This window comes from Propithecus coquereli, unplaced genomic scaffold (genome assembly GCF_000956105.1).
Source record: "Propithecus coquereli isolate 6110/MARCELLA unplaced genomic scaffold, Pcoq_1.0 Scaffold146, whole genome shotgun sequence".
In the NCBI taxonomy this organism is placed as follows: domain Eukaryota; kingdom Metazoa; phylum Chordata; class Mammalia; order Primates; family Indriidae; genus Propithecus; species Propithecus coquereli.
Window position 1 is genome coordinate 4,598,229 of NW_012138969.1, and position 15,886 is coordinate 4,614,114.

General features: G+C 49.9%; 1 protein-coding gene across 1 annotated transcript in view; it reads right to left on the minus strand.

Moving 5' to 3' along the window:
• CACNA1E (calcium channel, voltage-dependent, R type, alpha 1E subunit) overlaps positions 1–15,886 on the minus strand; it is a 421,935-nt gene that overhangs the window by 326,444 nt on the left and 79,605 nt on the right. Inside the window, exons 3-4 of the mRNA XM_012639976.1 lie at positions 1,958–2,063; positions 1,069–1,208 (exon numbers count right to left, since the gene is read on the minus strand). Of these exons, the coding sequence (XP_012495430.1) occupies positions 1,069–1,208; positions 1,958–2,063 (246 nt within the window). The remainder of the gene's footprint in view (positions 1–1,068; positions 1,209–1,957; positions 2,064–15,886) is intronic.

Genomic DNA, 15,886 nt, shown 5'->3' on the forward strand with positions numbered 1-15,886 from the left:
GTTCCACGAGACAATGAATAGATGCGACCATTCCCAGGCCCTCGCCCTTCTCAGCCCTTACCTAAGCCCCGCTCCTCTGACTAGTCCCTGCAAGGCCCCTTTTCTCCCCTCTCGGTCAATCATCAAAGTGGCTACATATTTCCCCATCCGCTCCATTCTAGGTCATTCTCTTCTTTTCCTGAGGTTTGAACTACTCTCTGCCAGGCAGCAGGTAAGGGAATTTCCAGATTACGCCGCTTGCTTGTGGCATCTAAGCAGGACCACGTCCCGCTCCTGCAGGCACCAAGAGCCATCTGACACAAAGGCCAACAAGAAATCACAAAAGCCCAGGGAGATGTGGCCATCACCATGTTCCCAAGGCCCAACACCTTTGCTGCCCATGGCACTGGTAGCCCAATAGCCTTGTACTCTACTCACTTCCAAAAGAGCGAGTTATCAAATACTTAACTAAAGTGCCCTGCCGTCCTATATGCTGCCATGACACTGATTCAGCCCTAATGGAGTATTACTGCATTAATTTCCAAGGAATGATTTATCAAATGTTTTAATGTGGGTCAATTTTATACTATTAATAAATCCGCACTTCGTAAAAAATTCTGTCGTCAGAAGGTGAGTCTCAATTATCAGTTCGGAAGATATATCTGGGGTCTTCTCCAGCCCCCCAAAGAAACTGCACTGGACTGCATCTTTTGGCCCATCTCTTGGGGGTGCCTCTCAGCCTAGGGCAAGCTGCTTACTTTAGCAAAAGGCTCACTTTTTGGGTGACATTAGCAAAAATGTCACCCTCCTCAGGGAAGTGGGTGTTCAGCAACCAAGCCAAGCACAGAATGGAAAACCAGAAGCAGCAGCGGCCAGACCTGACCGAGAGTCCCAGGGCCTCTGCCTAACGCCACTGGCATCTCCCCTCGAGGTGGTTACTGCGGCCCAGCCCCAGGGGGAATCTCACCCCGAACTCTTCTTCTGTCCCCACCCCACAGACTGCTGTCCTTCCACCCTGGGCTCCCTGCCCAGCCGCTGCAGGACACCAAGGCCCACACACAAAGAAGGAGGGAGAGGAAGAGGACTCACCCGCTGAGGACCACGATGAAGTCCATGACATTCCAGCCATTGCGGAGGTACGAACCCTTATGGAAGATGAACCCCAGGGCCACGATTTTGATGCCAGCTTCAAAGCAAAAGATCCCAATGAAATACGGTTCTGTCTTCTCCTGTGGGGGTGAGGAGCAGAGGCACAGTAAGGGGAGGCCTGCGCCTTATCAGATGCAGACAAGGCCCACCCGGCCACCTCCCGGATGTCTGTGCTGGGCCCGCCCACATGCCGGTGGGAAGCAAGGGTGCTAAAGGACATAGTGGGACCGGGGCCTGCAGACTCTCTGTGACTCACAGAGTGCAACAGAGCAAGAGAGCCCAGGGGAGCAGCCGTGGAAACGGACAGACGTAGGGGTCGCACCAGGGGCTAGACTTCCTTTCCAGGAAGGTCCCCGATGGCCCCAGCTCTGCCCTGAAGGAGTCTTCCCACAGGCGGAAGGTCACCAGGCTAGAGCTGCTCGCCTGCACTTCCGGTTTTAAGCAATCTGTTTGCTCTCTTTAGGGGAAATATGTTAGACCTGTGACTCATTTCTTCAAGGAGAATATGGAAGTTCATGAGCACGAATGCACATAAGCTTGGCGCATCCTTCGTCCTCTCACTGTAAAAGTCCCTTAGGAAAGAAGCACGGAGCAAATGGGCCCTGCCCGTCCTTTCTCCCTGCCTGGCTGCGTGCAGTGCACACGAGCGTTTGTTATGTCCTCGGTTCCTTGCAAACCCCAGCAGGGTTTGTCGTTAACCTGGCCCTCAGTAAAGAGCAAACTCCTCACAGAACTCACAGGGAGGAGGGGAGGGGGCGTGGTAAGCCCCGGAGAAGGGAACCCAGGAAGACGCAGGCAGTGGGGAAGGTGAGAAGGAGGTAGCACGTACCAGTCTTCGGGACATCGGGGTCTTGTCGTCCTCGGGAAGATGCTGCTCCAGGGCCAAGACGATGCAGTTGGCAATGATGGTGGCCAGGATCATATACTCAAATGGCGTGGGAAAGGAGGAGTTAAGGAACAAATTCACCGGAGAGAGGGAGGCAGCCCCCAAGATGGCCATGCACATAGATACACAAACTTTATCAGCCCACGTGTGTGTGTGTGCAGTTTGCACGGTTTACATGAGCAAGCAGGCAGCACAGTGGATGGTCCTTAGCACATGAAACCACAGCCATTGATGGTTGTTCTCTCAACACAAAGCATCTTTTCCAAGAAAAGGAGATACGTAGCCACTAAATAATATAGTTAGGCCTACGGCAGACACTCCAGACACAAAGCGAATTTAATGACAAATCCAGGAATTACCCAGGGCTGAAAATGGAAGGGAGGTGAAGGGAGAAAGAAACCCAATAATACCATGTTCTCCCCAGGCTTCAAACCGCTGGCCTATGTAACGATGCGTAAGCAAAGATCCAGCTGTGGCCGCCTGTTGCCCCCTCTGCGACTCGCATCTGGAGGGAGTCCCCTCCTCTATCTAGAACCTCTGCTCAACTGAGTAAAAGAAGAGCCCTTGGAAAAGAAACCATTCTCTCCATGTGAGCTTCCTTCTATTTTAACATCCAATTCAGAGAAACACTTCGTGGGGCCAGAAGGAGCTTGCTTTGTCCCAGCTTATTATCCCCGAGCGCCTGTATCTACATGAAACAGAGAGATGCATCACGAATCTGAATCCAGGAGGGCAAAGTCCTGGCCTCTAGGAACCAAACTATAAATGAATGAATTCAGGCTTTTTTTCTGTTACATTCTTGTGAACATACGTGAGGGGTTCCCTTTGCCTTTCTGAAGGGCAGGACTGTGACTCGGGTGCCAGCACCCCAACTCCCGCCAAGGTCTTCCGCAAGCTCAGAGGGAGGTGGGAGGGACTGTTAGGAAACAGAGAAAGAGGGAATCACCAGCACATTGGGATTTCATTCTGTAACCATGTCATGACAAACAAAAGCAGGCTATTGTAAATGGTCTTGCTGAGCAACCTGTGCTCTGGAAGATTCTGGAATTGGGCAGGAAAGAAGAGTAGTAGATCTTGCAAAGTGAGGGGAAGGGAAAGGAAGGGACCATTCCCGTCTCCCCATGTACCAGACTGACTGTGTCTGATGTAGGGCCTGGAGCCCTCCCCAGGGAGCAAAGGAGGAGGGCAGGTCATGACTACGCCTCTGACTTCCCCTTAGCTGTGACACTGAGGGCGTCTCTGAGGAGGGGCAGGGCATGCAAGGGAATGGGGAGCTGCCCACCAGCTGCTCTTGTCCTGGTGCCAGCACAGGAGGCTGCAGGGGTGAGAGGCTGGCTGTGTGTGAGCCTCGAGTCCTCCGATCCTCACGTGGCAGTGCCATCTCCTCCCGCCATCACATGCACCCCTAAGCCACACTCATCACCCACCAGCTGGCCAGCTGGCTGGCCTTCCTTCCCACCTCCAACGCTCACACAGCACCCAGACCCCAGGGACAATTCTGATGGCCACTGCTGCCCGGTGCTCAGCCCCTGGATCTGAAAACGGACGGGCCTGAGGACCTCAGAGCCCTGCCTCCCACCCCAGTGTGCCTGCGTAAGCCCTCCGGGCCAGAGGGCAGCCTCACCACACACAGTCCCTCAGCGCCCCTGCCACTCCTCATCCTTCAGCCTCTCTGGGTGCCATCTAGGCCCCTGGGAGCGAAACGTGCCGGCAGGCACACAGCACAGACACCCGCTAGCTTGCGCGTCCACTTTCTCAGGGCAGGCCCCCAACACACAGCCTGCCCAGGGCCACCAGTGCTCACTGCTCACAGGGGGAATGCTCCTTCCCTCCCATCACGGGTCCTAACCCAGCGCTCTGAGAAATGCAGAGCAACCAGACATCACACCAAGACCCGGTGTCCCATAAGCCTGCTGAACAGTCCAGGTTGTCTTGGGACTGGAGCAGATGCCGAGAATCCCCAGACCCACCCAGTAAAATAAAGATGGGAACACGACAGAAGCAGTGACTGAGAAATCCACGCCCTATCGTGAAGACATGCCTAGGGGACGGGTCCAGAAAAGGAACTGATAACATGCCTATAAGTCACTGGCGAGTGACAACAGAAGTTGAGGGCATTCAGAGCAGTGCTCCCGAAGTGGAGGCCATGAAATACTAGCGCTGCAGGAATTTGCAATCAGGTCAAAGAGGGAGAGCCTGCGGTAAGTAAAGTCAAACAGGTTTCTCCCCAGCAGGACTTCTCAGAGCCTTTAATACTGTCGTATACAGTGTGCACACAGCCCTCCCCACACAGACACACAAACAGGGCTCCCAAACTGCTTCACCACATAACTCTTTTTTCAGTGCATCTCTCTTGGGAATGGTGTTCCTAGGGACATATTTGGGAAGCCCTGACACATGGGCAGGTCTCCCTGCCAGTCTCCAAAAGTAGGGGAGGAGGGCCAGGGGCTCTAACTGGAGCAAAACCAGGGTCTCTTTCACATCAACCCCTGTCCTTGTTCCTAACAAAAATGTTCACAGAAGTGTGGGGGTCACTTTCCTTGGCTGGAAGTGCCCCCCCATGCAAGCTCAGAAACCTGCTCGGCGGGTCCAGGGAGCCCAGTGCCCTGCCTGGGAGGCGGGACTGGGAACTTGCACTTTCTCACTCAAGTGCAGACCTATCGAGTCCTCACGGGTCTACATGGCGTCTGTGACAGCTTTGTGAGATGGAGTCTTCTTCCCGAGACCCTGAAAGTGACAGCCACAGGTTCAAAAGCAAATAAGCTCTTAGTGCTGCACACGCAGGCAAGGTGCACCTCCAAGGGTCTCCACCCGCGGTATTCGCTTGGACTGTGGCCACTCACCTGCCACCGCCATTCTCTGCTCCCACGTCCACACGTGCATTTTCCTAGCCGGATAATCCCAATACACCACTCCCTGCTAGGATCTTTGAGTTCAACTGGCCCAGAACGTCCACTTGTAGGTATGTGAGTTTTGTCGGGGCACAGGTGGACTGGGGAAGGTGTGGCCATGACCACTGCAGGACGCTCGAGGCAGGAGAATGGCTCTTGGCCCAGGTGCCAACGAGCCACCTCCCTGTGACTGGCTGGGCATCTGGAGGCTGAGAATTCATGAGGTCTCAATGACTGACGCTACCCGAAGCCCTGAAGGCTAGAGTCTAAAGGTGGGCATTTGGTAATTCGCCTCCTCCCCAGCCAGCGCCTCTGCTCTCAGCCTCATGTCTAAGGACCCATTCAGAGCAATGAAACTTTGGCTTCATTTTTTTTTTTTTTTGGCTTAAAATTCTTAAAACTGTTCAGATGCACATACCCCTGACAGGGATGTCCCCTTCAGGTCATCGAGACCTCAGGATGAGTTCATGTCTGGGGTAATGAGGAATTGGAGTTGAGCCTATGGAAAGTCATGATCTGTGGATGCAGTAAAGGGAAGGACAGCAGTGGGGAATCCTTAGGGAGGCGACAGAAAAGAACACCCAGTTCCACCCGGGCCTGGCCATTCTCCCTCACAGCCCTGTTCTTAACCTCTTCTCCATTTACCTTCCCGAAGGAAGCACAAAGAACGGGTATTTACGTCGTGGTGGTTTTGCCACTGCCTGCAATGGCCTTCTCCCCTTCTGTCATACATCCAGACCAAGCTGAAATGCCACCTTGTCTATGAAGGCTTCTCCCTGTGCCCCATAGCTCTTTGCACTGTGTAATTTCATTATTTCTTCTCCTATTTAAATCCCCAAGAAACTATACCTTGAAAGCAGGCATTTTGTTCACCTCTCTACTGCCATGCTTAGCACAGCCCCCAGTACACAGTAGGAGCTTAATCAGCATTAAATGCAGTATGAATGAATGTGAGGCATCCCCTTAGCCAGGCAGCTTTCTAAAGAACCATCACAAAGGCAGGGTTTTGTCACTTACTGTGGCTCAGGCCGGGGCTCCTGCTCACTCACTCCCGCCCCTGTGGGCTCACTCAGGGCGCCGCTCCCATTTCTTCCCAGCAGCAAAACTTCACACCCAATAGTGACGGCTCTGCTCTCCCTCCAAAGGGCAGAGCCTGGCTGGCAAATAATGGCCCTCTGGTCAAGCTAGTGCACCTTGCACACTGGACAAAGACATGACTTGGAAGGGCTTAAGAAGCTCTACATTGCCACATCCTCAAAGAACATCCCCCTCATGGAAATCACAACCAGGGACAGGACGAACGTCTGTCCAGGACTCTGGTTCCTCCTGCTTAAGCATTCACCTCCTGTAATCTTAGCACTCAGGTAGGCTGAGGCTTGAGGATCGCTTGAGGTCAGGAGCTCGAGACCAGCCTGAGCAAGAGGGAGACTCCAGTTACTACTACAGAAAAAATTAGCCGGGAATGGTGGCTCGCACCTGTAGTCCCAGCTACTCGGGAGACTGAGGCAGGAGGATCGCTTAAGCCCAGGAGTTGCTGTGAGCTAGGCTGACACCACAGCACTCTAGCCCAGGCAACAGAGCAAGACTTTTGTCTCAAAAAAAAAAAAAAAAAATCTATCCCTGGTGTCCAGATTGTTCGTGTTTTGAGATCTTGAACAAATGGAGCATATGGGGCAGTGAGGCCCATGCACCCGAGGAAGGCTTGCTCGTCTCACTCACCTCTGCGTCCCTGTGTCCAGTGCTATGCTTGGCTTACAGTGGGCACCGAGGAACTGTTATTTAATTAACCAATTAATTAATACTGAATTGATAGATGACCAATGTAGGGAAACCAGAGCCAGAGGCATCCTTACAAAAGGTATCCCGTACTCTCTCTACTCGGGGTGGTACCCATTTCAACATTTTGTGCTGTACACTGTGTGGACACTCATTATATATTTTAAAACAGAAAAGGAAAAGAAGCCGGCATGTGTAGCAGATCCCTTTAATGATGAGAGAGAGCGAGAAGAAGAAGAAATTCTGTCCTGCTGGAAGGATAATGAGTTGTCTCTGGGTCGTAGGGTTATTTACAATTTCTTCTTTATCTACTGTCTGAGTGTTAGAATGAGCAAGTATCAATTCATAATCATAAAATCAATTAAACCTATATGTATTCTGGAAAAAAAAAAAAAACCAACACAAAAACGCATCCCACCCTGAGGGTAAAGAGGAAGGCGACAGTCATAGAAATCTCAGAAAAGATTTCTGAGGATCAAATGCGAGAGAATAAAGCAACTGGACCAAACGAGGGAATGACCATGAAAGCCTCTGAAACCTGCAAAGGCAGCCTCCCCTCCCGGCCACTCGCTAGGGCCTCACTTCACAAACTGTCCTGGCGATCTTCCCAAACGCCCCTTCCCTGCTCTCTCCCCCGGAGCCCGTTAATGAGGGCCTGTGTCGCCCCAACTTTCCCTTTGCTGTCTAGCAGCTTCAAGACAATCATTAGGGAAATGATAAAAATAGGTTCGCTTATTGATTTATCCCCTTTCCCCAATGCTCCTGCCTTCGAATGGTTGACTTGTTTCCTTAGCAACACAGCTAATTTGAGCAGCGCTGCTCGGCCTGCACACCTGCCATTTGTTCGCTTCCTTCTTAAAGTGCAGAAGGCCGGGGCAAGGGTGGTGGTGCCGGCTCTGCCGTCAACAGTGCCCTGGGGGCCTGGCCCAGAGCAGAGTCCCTGGTCGGCCAGACCACACAGCCTCCCCTGTCACCAGCTCTCGGGTGTGGACCTGCAGGTGCAGGCCTGGGAGGAACTTAGGCCTCAGGTAGCAAATGTCGGGTACCCCAGGGCAAACATGCATCTCTGTCACCACCAGGGGGCTGACCCCAGACCCTTCTGCGCTCAGCTGTTCCTCCCAGAGCCTCTGACGTCAGAACACCACAAAGCCCGTGCTCTCAGGGGCCAGCAGGGACAGGCAGGCAGACAGAATGCTGAGCCCTCCCTGACTCCAGGCCCAAGGAAGAATGTGCTTCTTAGGGGAGCAGGCTGTGGCCACTTAGGCACTTTCTGGAAACTCGTGGGGAGTCTAGAAGAGCCCGCAGTCTCAGGGAGGCACATCTTAGCCCCCTTCACACTTTCCCACCCCTCACCCAGGCCCAGAACAATATCCCTACAAGAAGATCTCTCTCCTCTTCTCCCTCCGGCCTCCCATGTTTGGATGTCTAATTCTAGGAGATGTAGCAGCCTCAGAGGATGGCCTGGTCATCTCTGTGTGTGACTTTCCATCCCTTCCTCACCTGCACGTAAATATCAGTAACAAGTGGACGCTGACTCAAAGACAGTAGCAGGGAAAGGACTTTGTCTAGTCTGTGATTCCCTCCAAGCACCATGCCAAAGAGACACTTGAGATACGAACAATATAGCAAAATACAGCTATCCAAGGCTTCCATGTGACTTCTCTTGTATGAGAAGGTTCAGAACCTGCCTTGAGACGTGGAATGCAAGGGGAAAAATGGAGCGTGGCAATGGGAAGCCACAGCCCAGGCCCTCGCTACAACACCTGTCCCAACACAGCACTCAGGAGTCGGGGAAGGCCACCACCAACCATTTGCACAGAACCAAACGAGAAATAGAAAAAGATCAACGCCTAAAATGGTACAGGAATCCAAAAGCCCTCTGAAAACTGTAAGTTGATACACAAATGCACAGTCGCTTTCATTATTCTACTAAATCAATCTTTAAGCATCTGCTGTGGCTTGAAGCTTGGGGGAAAGCATCTGTTAGTGGTCACAGCCTCCGGGAGTGGGCTGGCTGGCTGCAGCCGTGGGCTGGCGTGGAGGAGACCCACCCCAATCAAGGATTTAGAAGAAAATTATGGTAATGGGCCTCTGAGAAGAGAGCGAAGACACTTGGCTCAGAATCTCCTGGGACTATGGAAAGCACATCCAAACACCAGTCCCAAGAGAAGGATATATGAAGCTGATGGCTCTGATGCAATCTCACCCAGCGATTAGAGGGGACATTAATCACACCCAAGGCCAGAGCTAAGAACAGGAGGGGTTGAACCATCACAGAAGTCTGGCTCCAGCTCCTACAGACCCTAATGGCAATGCAGTGAGATCATGCTGGTGAGATCATATCCCTCGCGCCCGCGCCCACTGAGAAAGACACATCTGTCCTGGAGGGATGAGTAATATGGCGGAGACAGGACCTTACACCTTAAAACCCAGACACAGCAACAGTTACAACCACGACTTCAACAGAGTGTGTCTGCATCCTTCACGGTCTTCCTCACCCCTCCTAGAGGCAGATATTCTTACAGGACTCTCTGCCTCATCACCTGTCTACACATGCCACGAGTGCGGTTCTTCAACCCTTCATCGTCTGAGCAGAAAATTCAAACCAGCCCCGTTAAAACAGGCCTGGGGCCAGCTCCCCACCTGGAGGGATGTTTCACCTTTTCTCCCAAACATGGCATACAGTGAGAGTGAGTGTGAGGTTAAAAAGATGGAGATCTACGAGGGCATCTAACACCTCTCAGCAAGCTGCCCCGCTCTGCCCAGGCGAGAGGCCCAGGGTAAGAGGTCAGCCACAGCCCAGGGGGTCTCGGTCCAAAGGTGAATATGTTCCCCATGGCTCCTTGTGGACTTGCGCTCACTCCTACAGCTGACCTGGCAGGACGCAGCAGCAGGAAGGAGACCAGCCCAGAAAAGAGAATAAACAGAAGGGCCTATATTCCTGGAGGTGCTGAGGGGCTACTGATGAACTTTTCAATTTCCTGAAAATAAATGTTAATCTCCAGAATTTATCAATGTATGGACCTCCCTAATCCTCAGGGTAAGTCCTACCCTTAACGCCATTTCTATCTTCTTTCTCAGTCCTTACTTTTTGGTTTCCGGTGTCTGTCCTGGGCTGCGCAGCAGGGGGTGAACCACGCATTACCTCCAAAGGGCAGGAGGGCCAAAGCCCTGTGCTTCTCCACGTGACAGACGTCAGTGCACGTCTCTGGCTACAAACCTGGAAATCCACACCGCATCCCCCCACCACCCCCACAGCGGGAGAAATGCACTGTTAACAAGCAGGAAAACAAGATAGAAGGTTCCACATACTCCATATTGTCCCATTTCATCATCTCATTCTTTTCCTCAATGTAATTTTTCTCACCGCCCAACCTCGTCTTAAGGAAAAAAAAAGATCAGACTGAAAAACCAAACCCCTTTTCTTTTTTTAAAACAAAACAAAACAAAAATGCATCATGTGACTTCCAGCCTTAACGTCAGTTTTTTAACTTTGGTTTCCATGGTGGTGGGATGCAACCTGCCATCGCCATGACAACAGCTGCCTCTGTTCAAATTCACCATCTGACAGGCAGTCCTGAGCATTCACATACACACCTCTCTCCTTAATCTCTCTCTCCTCTCTCTTTTCCTCTGGCTGTCAGGAAGATGGAAATGTCATCACACCTACTCCTAAAGACTTAAAACCTAATGAATGAAAAACAAAGAAAGCAATACTGAGAATATAACAAAGAAGCCAAGAACCCCCCCAAAAGGCTTTTTGTTTGCCAGTACAGCCCCACTGCTCAGTTATGAAGGTCAGGGGACTCAGTTACTCAAAACAAAAGACCACAAGCATGGCCCTTTGAATGCTGGCTTTGAAGCCACGTCCAGACTCTCATTACTTTTGGACCAAAGAACTCCCATTTGACTCCCAGGACCCTGACGTCTACATAAAATGACGGAAAACAAGGGCACTGTATTGCTACTTTGGTGAACCAATACCGAGGTCAGTTCCAGACCTGAGCCCTGATTCCCAGAGGACGGGGCGTGCTGGCTCTGAGAAACCGAGACGGCACTGGCTTCCTTCCTCCTCTCACCGCGTGCACCCCTTCCAGCCACAGACAGCTGGAAAAGTCTTAACAAATTCATCTGTTATGTGTCTAACTGGAGCCTGCACTCGCAACGCTGTTATTCGACACTGTTTTGGCGATCAGGAGACAAATGATTGAATGCTACAGAAGAGACAAGAAAGAAAAAGAGAACATTAAAAGCCTCTGGAAGAAAACAAAACAGCGGTGGGAAAATTACCTGTTTCAGGAACCAGAATTTGTGTTTTGATGACACTCTGACGAATGTGAGCCCATCAAGAATTCTGGCAGCAACGTGTGTTTTAGGGAAGAAGCCTGTGAGCTGCAAGCAGCGACCACACCCAAGACTGCACCCCGCTTCGTACTGACACTGGCATCACGGGGCGTCATATGGAACTCAACGTAAAGCAAAATGAAAGAATCCATAGATCATCTCTCGGAGAATTTTTGTTTCCCTTTGAAAACTCTGCAACTGTACCCCAGTGTTCAAAGACACCCACTGAGCCTGCAAACCACGTGAGAAAATGATGATGAAACCAAGGATACCCAGCTTGGAAAGGGACGACTTGAGAAAGACATCATAGCTGCTTTCAAATATCTGAAGGGCTAGCTCGTAATAGGGGGCTTAGGTGTTTTCTCAGTTATTCTGGAGGGTTAAGACCAAGACCCAAGGGTTGGCACCCCCGTCCACTGGCAGATCCGGGACAATATGGAGAACTGCCACTGTTCCAGTATGACGGGAGGCAGACAGGCCAGTTTCAGTGTACCACTTACTATGACTCCTGTCTCCTGGGAGACTGTCAAGGATGTTGAGGAGGAGATTCCTGCATTTGATGGTAGTTGTGCTGGGCCCGCCTCAGACACATACAGGGTTACCTAACCAGGTAGGAAGCAAGGTTGGTGAGTCTTCAGTCACTTGCTCAGGGACCTCCTGGATGAGCCTGACTTGCTCTGTCCCTTAGCCAGACCTGCATTCAGGAAGTCAAGAGCATCACCCGCATCACAGAAGGCTGTTACCTGTGCAGCTTGGCGGTGAAGCAGCCACAGGTGAATGGTTTTGCCAATGCAGCAAAACATAAGAATTCATCACCCCATTCTCTCAGGCTGAATTCTGGGATACTTGGGGCACTCCAGCTATTTCACCACAGCCTGCAAGAGGACTGAGAGGGATCACCCAAGGCATGTGATCAAAGCACACGGAAAAGAAACAGAAACAAATCAGGTAACAGGCTCACCTCTTACTCTGGATCAGTGCATCTCAGTCTTGGCTGAACTGTAGAATCGCCTGGAAAACTTTTAAAAATTAAGGATACAGGTATACTATATCCAGAAATTCCAATTCAATTTGTCTTGACTGCAGTCGGGGCATCAGCCATTTCTGGAAGTTTCCAGGCTGACTCTAATGTGCAGCTAGTGAGAAGAACATTGCTTTTGATGCAGGAGGCCATGAAAGCTAATGTTGTCCTCAAATCAGGTGAGATAACAATGGCAGAAACCAGAGTCCCAGAGGCACCTTAGAGTCCTAGTAACTATTCCGACACACTCATTTTATAGATGTCCATACTAAGACCAGAGCCAGGGCTAGAAACCTTTCCAGACTGTCAGCACCATATCCGGAAAGCTTGGGAAACTATTATCAGAACAATCAAATAAAACTCTCTGGCCTCTTAACTTGAATTAAGGATTCTAAAAGAATCACTATCCTTTCATAAAGTTCTGCAGCAACACATTTGAGAAAGGAGAATATTAACCACGGTTTTGAATCAAAGTTTCCCATTCTCACTGAATTTGCTTCGCCTCTACAAATTATCCTTTTATTTTAGAGATGGGGTCTTGCTATGTTGCACAGGTTGATCTCGAAACCCCGGCCTCCAAGGAACCCCCCAACCCAAACCCCCCCCCCAAGAACCGGGAATAAAACCCGCAACCAACGCAACCAACCCCGAAATAACCCTCCCCTGGCCACTCCCAACTTTTCCTAACTAAAGCCTTTCCTAACAAACAAGGTCCCCAAAACCAAACCCCCAGGCCCCAAAGAGAAACACCAAAAATGCATACTTGCTAACTAATAAAAGGATGAAGAAGCCCCAGAGGAGGATGAGGGGCTAGAGTGAAAATGACTGAGCAGAGAAAGGGTACAGAGGAAAGAAAAGAGAAAATGTGGTAAGAGGAGCCCAGCACTTAGTCAGGAGCCCAGGTTCTAGTACCTGCTGTGTCATTTATTGAGAAACTTGTGGCGAGTCACTTAACCTCTCTGGCCTTCAGCTTTCTTGCAGACAAATCAAAGTTTGATTAGAGTTTCTCCCAGGTCCCTATAACTCTACAATTCTATTATCCTGCAGTGCTAAGAGGGAACATCATGGGAGGAGGAGTGGGGAGAAAGGAGGAGCATCCACTGCTGTTATACAATCAAGACGAGCCATTTTTAGTGAAGCTACTAATGAGGACACCCAACAATAATACTCAACGTGGAAATCCTGGCACACCTAGGAACACCTGGAACGTGTCTAAAGTCCATGGAAAGAATGACCAGCTGGACTGGCTAGAAACTTCTCTAATAGTCAGTAAACAAAAAGTTGGAATCTTCATAATGCTGGCCTGCGGGTACAGAGGGCAGCTTTTCCATAAACCTATTGCAAGCTTTTTCTACACTCTCTATCAGGATATGAGAGTCTTTTTTGCAGCCTCCCTACACCCCGACCCCCATTTCCTTAAAAAGCTGCAAAGGCAGCAGCATTCGGTACATGAAATTTCAAGAAAAGGTCAAGAAAGCTGCCACCTCCACACTGCCACTCACACTACGAGTACCCCAGAACAGAGAGGACCCAGTGTAAGCATCTTTGAGGGCTGGAAAAAAGAAAATGGACTTTACATGCTAATATTGAAAGAGAAACTGGCATTTCCAAATGAAAGGCCCTCTGCAGAGTGAGAAAAGAACTGTTTCAGTGGAGTTTTGGGGGAGGGAAGACAAAATAGCAAAGATCCCAGATTCCAACTCAAGCTTGCATTCCAATGACAAAGGGCATGATGTCTCAGATCCATTTCCTGAGGACCATGATGATGGGTAAGAGATCTTTGCTCTTCTCCCAGCTACTGATCCTTCACTCCTCCCTGGGTTTAGCCTCATTCCCAATCGGTGCTGCAGATGCACATAAGTAGCTCACAGCATCATCCTAAAAAGATGCTCTGTTAGGGAACAGTACCTGCTGGTCTTCTGGTCTGACCTGAGGCAGCGTGGTACAATGGAAAGAGAATAGCCCAAGCAGTCAGCCAGACCACATCTACCTGCGACCTTGGGCTAATCATCTGTCAAATAAGAACACAATATCCACTTCGCACAGGGCTGGATTAAATGAGATCCTCTAAAGCACACCGCAGAATGCCTGTCGTACAACAGGTATTCCTCAAGGGCGGCCTCCTCCGTGCACTCTCAGGGATGCATACTGCAGAACAGAAAGCTCTCCAGGCCTAGTGCCTACAAGATGCTGGTAAATTCTATGATAAAAACACTGAAGGTACGAGAAAAAGAGAGGTGGTCAACCTTAGGATTGTGCAGGGTGGTTCTGAACCAAGCCTTTCTCACAGTGGAAGGATGGAAAGCTGCTGGAAGTTCTAATTTCCTAGAATCTATTCCTTTGCTTTGCTCTCTTGAGTCTGTCTACTGGTGTTTGTGACAGAAATGAGCTCAGTCTTTTGGAGCCTGTACAGCTTTTCTGAGTGGGCATTTGTCACTCTTTAATCATCATCAGGGTAAGAGGTTACCCAGAGATGTAACATCCATAGAACTTCGTAGGGTGGGGGGGCAGATGGTGATCTCATAAAAATAAGTACATACGTTCATACACACTGCTCGATGAGACAGGAGCGTTCTCTTGCCAAAATGCCCAGATCCTCAGAACTGACATAGGCCCATACCCCCAGACCTCCCCTCCTCATGTCACTACACCCACCCGCTCACCCCACCCCCAGGCAAGCCCACGCCCTTCAACTGCTCCTCCATCAACAGACTAGAGGAACACATGCATCCTTGTGCATCCATATGGCTCAGTTATTTCACAAACACAAACTTCCACGCAAACATAATCCAAAGTTAGCAGAAGGGAGAGGCAGTTCTCTTAACTTTTTTAGGCCCACTCCCTAATTTCTTTTGAGTCTTCTATCTGGTTTCCAGAAGCCAAGTGGTGCATCCTAACCCTCCATTCTCATCCACACCAGTATCCAGTGCCCACAGGTAAAAGGTCCTCCAGCATCCCAGATCAGAAGACCTTCACCAGTTCATCTGGCAAATTTCCAAGGGCTCCAAGCCATGGAGCTTCCCACTTCCCCCCACATCACTCTAACCCCTTTCAGAAGCTTCCTCTATAGTTCATGGCTTCCAATCCTCTCTTCTCCAACAGAACAAAGAGAGAGACCATCAATACGCAAGGACCCTGAATGCACAGGGAGTAGTTGGAAGGCTGGTAGCCCTCAGAAGAAAGTCTGCCTGGAGGGCAAGCTGGGACCCTGGGAGGGATCCTTCCACAAGCCATTAATGAAGCCCCCTGAAAATTCTGGCTACCATTTTTATACAAACAGAAGCAGAATCAATCAAGTTTGTTCAGGGCTGCAGATGGTTTTGAATATCTGATCTGCTTTTATCGAAAAGCTTACTGAAAAAATTTTGCATCATTAATGCTCGTGGAGATATTTTTCTAGGCTGAAAATCCCAATGTGTCCTTAGGCACAATATCAGTGCAAAATAGGCATTAGAAACATATGGAGGAAGACAGGTTTTGATGTAGGTATTTTAAAACTTATTTTTAAAATATAAACCCGATAACTTTGAGAAGAAAACAATAAAAGCTCATGGAAAGATGATCTAGCTTCAGTGGTTAAGAGCATCTCGGCTCTGATCCAGGCCTCCAGCTCTTACTCACTGTCTGGTCTTGGGCAAATGAGTTAACCTCTCTGTGCCTTAATCTCACCAACTGTGAAATGCAGAAAACAAGAATGCATATCCCCGTCGCATTGTCATGAGGAATAAATGCAATAACCCATGGGAAGCACTTAGCACAGTACATAGTAAATGCTCGATAAATGTTAGATATTTATAAACTCTATCAACATAACACTAGTACTAATACCTAACATGTTTA